At 33.2% G+C, this 10,464-nt stretch overlaps 1 protein-coding gene across 1 annotated transcript in view; it reads left to right on the forward strand.

The window, feature by feature from the left end:
• Positions 1 to 10,188, forward strand: part of CNTN5 (contactin 5) — a 1,328,674-nt gene extending 1,318,486 nt beyond the window's left edge. Inside the window, exons 24-25 of the mRNA XM_034933581.3 lie at positions 1,987 to 2,155; positions 7,425 to 10,188. Coding sequence (XP_034789472.3) covers positions 1,987 to 2,155; positions 7,425 to 7,528 — 273 coding nt within the window. The 3' untranslated portion in view covers positions 7,529 to 10,188. The remainder of the gene's footprint in view (positions 1 to 1,986; positions 2,156 to 7,424) is intronic.
• The last annotated feature ends 276 nt before the right edge of the window (positions 10,189 to 10,464 follow it).

Below are 10,464 nucleotides of genomic sequence, written 5' to 3' on the forward strand. Positions count from 1 at the left end.
TATTTGTCACATTTTAAGACAAAAGAAGCTGCTTAAGGCATCCTCCAGGAAGTGTTCCTGATTTCCCCAATCTTGACTAAGTACCCACTTTGTGCATTACTATAGCATCAAATATATTTCCCGCTGCAGTACATATCACACTTCTTTGCATTGTCTGTCTGTCTTCAATATTAGACTATAAATGCCAGGAAGACCGTAACCATGTGGTCTTATTCTCTGATGAATCTCCAGTATGTAGCACTATGCCTGGCCTGCATGAGATGTCCAATAAATGTTTGATAATGCTGTTATCACCTTGCATTTACACTGAGGCTATAGCATCCTTTACAATAAGGATTTCCATAGATACAATTGTTGCACATCATAATTAAATGGAGAATTCACTTCCCTCCCAAGAACATGAAGTAGATTTAAAATTAAATGAAAAAAAAGGAAGTGAAATGGAGGAAGCATTTATTACTAGAATTCAGAGGGTTCAAGTACACACAGGCTTCCATATGCGGAAATATTGCTTCTCTAAAGTATTTTTGGATTTTTTTGTACGTAAGTTAATTCAAGCTCAAAACACATTTTCTGTAAGAAAATATATGTCAATAATTATCTAATTTCCCAAGTCAGTTCATATTTTATGATGCACTTGAAATACCAACCCTTTAACAGTGAATAAACAATGATGGCAACAGAAGGAGTAGCTTTCTCTTATTAAGCTTATCATGCACCAGGTCCTGTGCTAGGTATTCTACAGGCGCTTTCTCATTTTACTCCCCTAAAACACTAAAATTGTTATTATCATCTCTATCATACAGTAGAATAAATTGAAGTTTACAAAAATTAGCAACTTGCCCAAATTTTCCCAGCCAGGAAGGTATAGGAGATTTTGTTTTCTTTTGCTATGTTTTGTAGGAAATTGTTTCATATCCAGATCTGTATGAATACAAAGCCATTTTTCTTTCCATTATACACTTATAATGCCAATTATGAAAAAGCACAAAAAACAATGAATCTGAATAAAAACACATTTAAACACATCTTAACTGCCACTACTTGACTATTATACCAAAAATTTTACTTGACTATTTTTGGAGGCAAGTAATAGTACAATATAGTAAAATAGCTCCGAAGTGATGATCAAATATAAATCTTCTGATGAGATTTCTACCCTAACTAGCCACACGGTCTTGTACAAGTCACCTAACCTTTATGGCCTTCATTTTCTAATATGTAAACCCAGGATTATCCTGTGTCCTGATTTGCAGTTCCAAAATTGTTTTCCGTGCATGCATGTTTAATTATAATACCACAACAGATGTCTAAAAAGCTTTAGCTTTGCTACAACATGTATCCAAATGCCGATTTTACCAAAAAGCAAACCACTACAAAAGCAAAAATTAAAAAAAAAAAAAATTTTCACTTTCAACTGTTTCCTACATTGTTAAGGATTTATTATTGGTATGTTTAACAAATTTTGTTTACTCCTTTCAAACTATTTGAAGATGAGCTTTCCAAACTTCCTTAGGATATTTCAATAACCAAGCATAACAGACTCTCCATGATCTGCCTCCTCTCTACCTCCTTCTCTAGCCTCATTCCTCACTATTCCCATATGTCCCCTCTCCATTCCCTGCTCTCATGCCATTGTTTCTTAATGCTTAGATGTAGTTATTAATTTTATCTTATCTCTTTCTGGAATTCTCCTCCCTTTCTCAAACTGGTCCACTCTATCATATTTAAATATGTAGTTCAGACATCACTTCCTCTGGAAGTCCTTCACTAAACCCCTAGACAAAATTAAACTCTCTCCTGTTTTTGTACATGGCCCTTTTGTGTACTTCTGCTGCAGTAGACTGCACATGTATTACATTTGCTTATGTATCTGTCTAAACTGTAAGCTCCTTGTGCTTATCTCAGAATGTGACACATAGTAGGTAGTCAATGTGCATTTGTAATCTTTCATATCAAATGTCTAAACCTTGTTATTACTCACAGGTTTTTTATAGGCAAGAGGGTCACAGCAACAGCCAAGTTATTGAAACACAGAAACTTCAAGCAGTAGTACCACTCCCAGATGCTGGAGTCTATATTATTGAAGTTCGAGCATATAGTGAAGGAGGAGATGGAACAGCTAGTTCTCAAATTAGGGTACCATCATATTCAGGTAAGTTTTGACACAGTAGATTTAATTTGCTGACAACCAACAATTACGAGATGGTATGAAAGTCACGAAAATTGATGTGATAGATTTCATGGTTCAGAGATTTTGAGGGATTTCTCCTCTCTGATTTTTATATTATCTTCTGATTAATATGAACCATAGTAATCTGCTCACAATTGCAGAATTTCTACAAATCTAGAAAGGAGTTGACATTTTCATTAGAATGTACTGATTTGTGAAATGTCCTTGCCTGTCCTGGTCTCAAGCAGTACCTTGCTAGCCATTTGGTTTTTGGAGTATAGCTTTTAAACTGATATTACACTGGTTTTGACATACCTACATTTCTGTGGTTTTGATTGCCTTTATTGTTAGAAAATAAGGAATTTAAAGAGAAGCTTTTAAAATTGAAATGTGACCATATTTATTGATTTCTAAACAAACTATAAATTTTATTGTACATTATTATTAACAATATTAATAATTGCTAGCTTTCACTGACCCTTATTATATGTCAGGCATGGTCAAAAGTGCTTTACATACATCATCTAAGTTTAGTAACAATCATATGAGATAGGTGACATTTTTACTGTTTTGCAGAAAACATTTAAGTAACTTGCCTAAGACCACACTATTACTAAGTTTCAGAACCAGGATCAAAACCTGCGTATGATTGTCTCCAAAACCACATATCTCCATCACCACCATCATTATTACATAAGCAAGGGAAAACTGATTAAAGGAAGCAAGATTTTAGAAATTTAGAAGAAAGCAACCATTTCGTAGAGATAGTAAAAAAAAAAAAAAAAAAAAAAAAGCAAAAATTAGATAGGCAAATTTCTAATTTTAAAAGTATTAGACAATTTTATGAGAACATTATGAAACATTTTCTCATGTACAATTAGTGGGTAATTAGGAACATCATTTGTTGAGCAATCATTGCCAAGCAGAATTATCAACCTACAGGGAAGTGTCCCGTCATGCTCTCTGTATGTGGCCCTATGTTATTTAACGTATTTATCAACTTGAAGTCAGACCAGAGGCATTGCTTGTGATTTTTTTTTTATGCCACCAAGTGAAATGGGAGATAAATACAGTGTAGAAAAGAATGAGACAGACTGGAACTTTGAGGAAAAGCTACTGACATAATACTCGATAATTTTTTTAACTTTTTAAGTTCAGGGGTACATGTGCAGGTTTGTTACACAGGTAAACTTAAACTTGTGTCATGGGGTTTTGTTGTTCAGATTATTTCATCACCCAGGTATTAAGCCTAGTACCCATTAGTTATTTTTCCTGATCCTCTCCCTCCTCCCAACCTCCACCCTCTGATAGGCCCTAGCGTGTGCTGGTCCCCTCTATGTGTCCATATGTTCTCATAATTTAGCTGCCACTTACAATACTTGATAAGTTCTCACATAAAAATACAGGATAAGGAACATTACTGATAATTGATAAGATTTGCATACCTGTAAATTAGATATTACATCAACATTCATTTCATTTTTTAAAAAAACTGTACTGTGGTTATATTTTTAAAAGCCTTATTTTTAGGAACTATACATTAAAATATTTTGAGGAAAAGATGCATCATATCTGCTATCTGCAATTTCATTTCAAATGTTTCAAAAAAATGTATATATGTATAGAAATAACAATAAAGCGAGAATGATAAACTGTCAACATTTGAGTAATCTGGGTTAATTCCTTAGTCTCACAACTTTTCAGTACACCTAAAAGTATTTTTAAATGAATAGTTACAAATACAAAACATAAGATGGGAGAAATCTGACTTTTTCAGAAATTCTGGTGAAAAGATCTAAGAATTTAAATTTTATTGTGGTCACACAAAAATTTAATATGCTTTATGGTTCATTTATAAAAGTATAGTTTTAACAACAAGAAAAGTTAAAATGTCTCTGCATTAATTATTTCACAATTGAACTGTTCAGATGAAGGCTGAATTTTCAAGAGCATCTTAAAAGACTATTTCCTGAAAAGCAAAATATACGACAACCTTCCTCTTGCTTCAGCATGTCAGATTCCTAGACAGCAATACAGTGAGCATTTACTGAGTCCTCATCAGGTTCCTGGGATTAAACTAGGTGTTTTCTATATATTATTTTATCTTTCTAGCAATCCTTTGGGTTAGGTATTTTATTCTTCTCTGACTCTCTAAGGTTACTTTCAACTCCAACACAATCAGATTCTATAGTATTATCTGAATAAGATCAGCCTCAACCTTGGAAGTACTTATGACAACCTTAATCCTCCCATTTATATTTTAAATTGTAACTTCTACTCCAAGAAAAAAATTGTCAACTTTTATATTTCAGTTAATAAAATTTGGGCAGTGCAACCCACTTCCTGAGTTTCAGTATGGGAAACTCTTACACTATTGTCTACCTTAGACTCAGAACCTGAGTCATGATTGGTTTCATTTTTATCATATTGCAAAAACCAAATGCCTAAGATATTGAATGACTTGCCCAAGTGAAACAGCTAGTTAGTTTTATAGCTGGGGCAAGAACTTAGTCTAATGTTGCTCTTTCTGTTGTTTTGTGGGGTTGTTTTGCTATATGAAAGTAATATGTTTTAGCTTTGTAGATTCTATTTGAAATTTGAGACACAGACCCTACTTAGCATTCTGAAAGTGAGATATTTTTATAAAAGTGTCAGGTAAGTTGATTTAACAAAGATGCAGCCACTCCCAATAGCTAGAAAGGATGTGTTCTTGTTTTCTATTTATTAAGCATGCACATACGACTCCAGTGAGTCTTTGTCATCTCGCCTTTCTTATAGCTCACAAGTGGCTATGTGCTTCACAATAACCCCATTTTGTACAAGTTGAAATACATGCATCATTCTCCAATATGTTGATTGATAAGTTCTAGTAGTGTATTAGCTGTAAAATTTTTCAAAGGAAAGATTTACTGCTTTTTGCATTTGTGTGTGTGTGTGTGCACGCCCATGTGTGTGTTTACCAAACAAATTATTCTCTAGCTCTTAAGCATCAGGAAAATAAATTCAGACTCTATCTTTGCAACTAAAATTACCCCCCCCCAAATCCCATTACACTCAATCTAGCCAGAGAGGATTACCTTGACAGAAGATTCCAGCAATTGGGTAGTAGATTATATTATTATTATTAGGGTTTTAACTAAGGCCAATCATTGTTTTAAGAGAGATAATACACGAGTGTCTAAATCCACTAATTCCTACCTCAATTACTCTAAGCAAGTTTACAGCCTTTCTAAGTCCCAGTTCCACCTGCAAGAGGAGAATAAATAATTGTATTTACCATATAGGAATGTTATGAGGATCAAATAAGATAACATATATAAAAAGCTTCGTACAGTATGTGACATACAATAATCATTTATTAAATAATCAATTATGATCATGATGCTTCAGAAGACTTCTGGCTTGAAGAACCACTCCTGATGTTAGTATCTAAAAGTCACTTAGTTTGTGGTTATGTAGGGCTATTATAACTACTTCAGACCAATCAACCTTGGATCAGTCAGTTTAATCCAACAGCAATTCTAATATATTAGCTGCATGCAATGTTTTTGTCTCATAAAAGAACCTCTCCTGGGTATAAGAAAGAGTGATGAAAGATCACCATTTTTTGCCAAGTTTGGCATGAGAACCTAGAATTTAAGCTCACTCAACTGAAATAATCAAGAACACATAAATAAATTCAGTTAATAAAATTATGTTATTAGATTTTAAAATTTACTAGAGTGAGCATAGTCATGTATTTCTTAATGATGAGGATAAGTTCTATTAAATGCATCCTTTGGCAATTTCATTGTGTGAACATCATAGAGTATGCTACACAAACTTAGATGGTATAGCTTACTACACACCTAAGGCATATGGTATAGCCTATTGCTCCTAGGCTATAGACATACACGACATGATACTGTACTCAATACTGTAGGTAATTGTAACACAGTGCTATTTGTGTATCTGAACATAGAAAAATTACAGTAAAGATACAGTCAGTATAAAAGATAAAAAATGGTAGACCTCTACAGGGCAGTCAACAGGAACAGAGCTTGCAGGGCTGGAAGTTCTGGGTGAGTCACTGAGTGATTGCCAAGTGAATGTGAAGGCCTATGACTTTATTGTACACTGTCGTAGACTTTATAACTGTATACTTAGGCTATATTACATTTATAAAAACAATTTTTTCTCTAATAAATTAAACTTAGCTTACTGTAACTGTTTTACTTTATAAACTTTTTAAATTTTATCTCTTTCATAATAACACTTAAAACACATACATAAAACAGATGTAAAAAAACATTTTCTTTATATCTGTATTCTATAAACTTTTTAATATTTTTTATTTTACTTTGTTTGCTTTTTAAACTGTTTCATTAGAAACTAAGACACAAACATCCACATTACTGTAGGCTTAGGCCTAGGTCAGGATCATCAATATCAGTCTTCCATCTCCACATCCTGTCTCACTAGAGGGTTTACAGGGGCAATCATACACATGGAGCTATCATCTCTTGTGATAATAATGCCGCCTTCTGGAAGCCCTTCTGAAGGACATGCCTGAAGTTGTTTTACAGTTAACTGTTATTCTGTAAGCAGGAGTACACTAAAATAATTACTAAAAGAATAGTAAATACATAAGCCAAATAACAGTCATTTGTTACCATTATCAATTAAGTACTATACATTATACGTTTATATAACTAGCAGAACAGGTTTGTTTACACCAGCATCACCACAAATACGTGAGTAACGTATTGCATTACAACATTATAATGGCTACAGCATTACTAGGCAATAGGAATTTTTCAGTTCCATAATAATCTCAGGGGGCCACCATCAAATATGTAGTCCATGGTGGACTGAAATGTCATTATGCAGCTCATGACTGTAAATTATGAATTCATATTGCCACAAATTTTGTAATTTTTGCTCCATTTTCTGAACTATGCACTATCAAAATTATTTTATTTTTTATATCTGAATTTGGAATATTTTCATCATTGGTGAAAATTAAATCTCATGATTGGATGTGTTTGTTAGACATGACATCACCTTTTCAATACAATATCTCATATATAGTTGTCCCTTCTATATAACTTTGGGAACCTCAGATAATGTCTGATTTTATAAATATAAAGAACACTCTCATCAGAAACAGGAGCGATCTTGCACTCATTAGTCTTACATACTAAAAACAATTCTGTCCTAGCTCAAGCAAAACCAAGATAATTTGCTCCATTTGATGCTTCTTTTTTCACAGGTGGAAAAATCACAAGTGCACAGTCGACCCTTCACACTCTCTCCACATCTTCGTCATCAGTCACCTTGCTCTTGGCATTGATGATTCCTTCAACTTCCTGGTGAAAACTGCTGACTTAATTTGCTTTTGTTTGCTTTTGCTTGGTAACAGCGGTGAATAGAGTGTAGTGTAAGTGGAGAACCAGGATCCTGAGATGAGCTTGAGCTTTAAAAACTTGGGACTATACACGGTGAACTTACAGGACGTTAGGGGGGAAATATTACTTATCCATCAGGTTTCTCTTTGGTTTTTGTAAACGGAGAGGACACTTCTTAGTCCAGTAAAAATATGCAGATTGTATGTAATGAATTTTTGTAAGCAAAGGTAATTTCTGTCAAATGTATTCTTTACTTTTTTAATATGTTGGGATTTTATTTTATATCTGATGACTCCGAGTGTGTGCCATCCATTTGTTAAGTAACTGGCCTTTAGCAGATCTGTTTCAAAAACAAATACAAAAGTGAGAATGAAAAGTTTGCTTAAGACTAAGTCCAGTGTTTTTCATTTTCCCTTTGGCTGAATATTTCAATGGCCAAACCAGCAGGACATATGAAAAATGCTTCAGTGATGTGGTCCATTATAAGATAAGTACACAAAAATTTTCTTGAAAAATATTGTATGATTGCATAGTGAAATAGCAAGATTTGTCAATATGCTATTCTATATGCGCCCCTAGAGCAAGTCATTAGGGTAGGGAATAAGCCATTTACATTAGTGCAAGATAGAAAGCGAGTCCAAATGAATTTCAGTGCTATAGTTTTTCATAAAGTACTATGTTATCTAGCAGCAAATATAATAAATATTTATTTTTAATAACAAAAGATGGTTTAACATCACCAAAAAATATGATCACTAAAAACTGCAGACATGCTGGCATGGGTGCTAACTTAAAAATGAGATGAATATGGGACAGAGCGTTTCCATTTCTTTACCTACTGCCAAAACAGATGTTGAATTAGGTCCAAGGTTTTCTTCTAATTGCAAAATTTTGCAAAAATTTTAAGGGCAATGAAAATTTGTTGTGCAAATAATTATGCATAGTCTGTAGATTAAAATGGTTCAAGTATAACAAATAAATTTTGATTTTTAAAAACAGTTCCATGCATCACATACCACTGATAAAATCAACTAGTAAAATAAAGACAGTCTTTCTTGGATAAATTGAATTTTTAATTAAGCTGTGGAAACATGGCATCAGTACAGGGATTCAGCTAGTCTAGCCAGCTATGCACTGTTTGATTCTGTGGCTTGGGAAGTAATCCTTATTTGCTATTTCAAAGAGTCAACTTGAGCCCGAGAGATCCTAGAGAGTTGTTGGAAAATGAGATGAAAATTTTCTACTTGATGATATCTTAAAGAAGTTCTAACAAGCACAAGAATGTGCCAGAGTTGGCATCATACCCATGAAGATGCATGAAAGGATAGTTATTGCAAAGTCATATGCCAGAGAAGAGCCTGGAGAAACTATGGTTTTATAGGCGATGTTAACAAGAGAACAAAAATTGGTTTTATAATTTTATATAATTTAAACTTGTTAACTGTATTTGCTTCATTAATAACAAGCAAAATGAAACAATATGGAGCTCAAATTGCTAGCTCTCAAGGTTAATCCTTGTAGAATCAGAGAAGTGATTGAAGTTTTTGTTCTGAACATCCTAAAAGAATAGTTTCAGAGCCACAGTAAAAGTCTGTATGTAGGTTACATATTCTCTTTGGGGAAAATTATGTAAGACACCCTAAACAAACAAGAAATTAGTTAAAAGACTCACTCAATGATATTATAGTAAATACTACAGATGGTAAATATTTAAGCCTGTAAGTAAGTAATTATGACGAAGTGGCCTTTCTTGAACGCCTCCTTTAAAGTGGGAGAGGCTGGACTTTGCAAAAACAGGGATGCTAATTGTTTAGCTGGCAAAACATGAGCTCTCCCAAGTATAGTTTACCTTTATGAATTGTGCATCTGAATAAAAGACAGAAAGCATATTTTTAATGCAAAATAATTTTACGTATTTCATGAATCAAGCCATTTTCTTCATTTTCCATGGTGGTGTACACCAGATTTAGTGAAGGACTTTAAGAATCAACTTCTTACTTACACTCTCAGAAAGCAAAGCCCAGTAAAATATTAAACAAATAAAATGGCAAATTTAAATTAACCAATATTTTTAATTAGCTGATGGATGGTACATATCTGACAGAGTATTTACACACATAGAATGTCTGATGTATTCTTACAGGAATCAGAGATATGGAATGTTTTTACTTAACATACACAGAATATGTATTTTGCATCATAAACCTATTTAAAAAACAGGTTTTCAATGTTTATGTACTTATGTGCTGCATATCTGTTACTTTGTAGAAACCAGAAGAGCATTCTTATCAAGGTACATTATTTTTCAGCTACAGTACTGAGTTTTTTCTGCTATGGGATAGTAACCACAGTCTTAAATCACTAAAGAGACTGTATTTTTGTATAATGTCCATTGAATATGAAGAAAGCAACAGTCCTTATAATTAGAAATTTCATGAAAGCAAAAGTTTTGCATACCCAAATGAAGGTACTGTGGACCCCATGTCAAACTGTTAAATATATTGTGTATGATCTGTATATATACTATATATAAGGCATATACCGTGTGGAAGGCACAGTCAAATAATAGTTCTGTGTACTGTTCTTGTAACATTAGATCTTTTTAATAAATAATTCTCTTTTTATTGACTTTTATCTTCTCTCCTGTCAACTATATGAATGACATTATTTATTTTATGCAGACCACAGAATGCCAACGATTACAGTCTGATTTTAACACTGAAATATCATTATGTTATGCTGTTATGATTTTAGGTTCAAAAATCTCCAGAAATGTCCATGGTAGTCCCAACTTGAAAATTTGAAGCTATATCAAAAAATAAAACAAGAAATGAAGCAAATACAGATGGGATAAGTTCGGGGTTAAACTCATGATTTTCTTTTCAGGAAAAGAGACTACATGAA

Source organism: Pan paniscus, chromosome 9 (assembly GCF_029289425.2).
Source record: "Pan paniscus chromosome 9, NHGRI_mPanPan1-v2.0_pri, whole genome shotgun sequence".
NCBI classification, from domain to species: domain Eukaryota; kingdom Metazoa; phylum Chordata; class Mammalia; order Primates; family Hominidae; genus Pan; species Pan paniscus.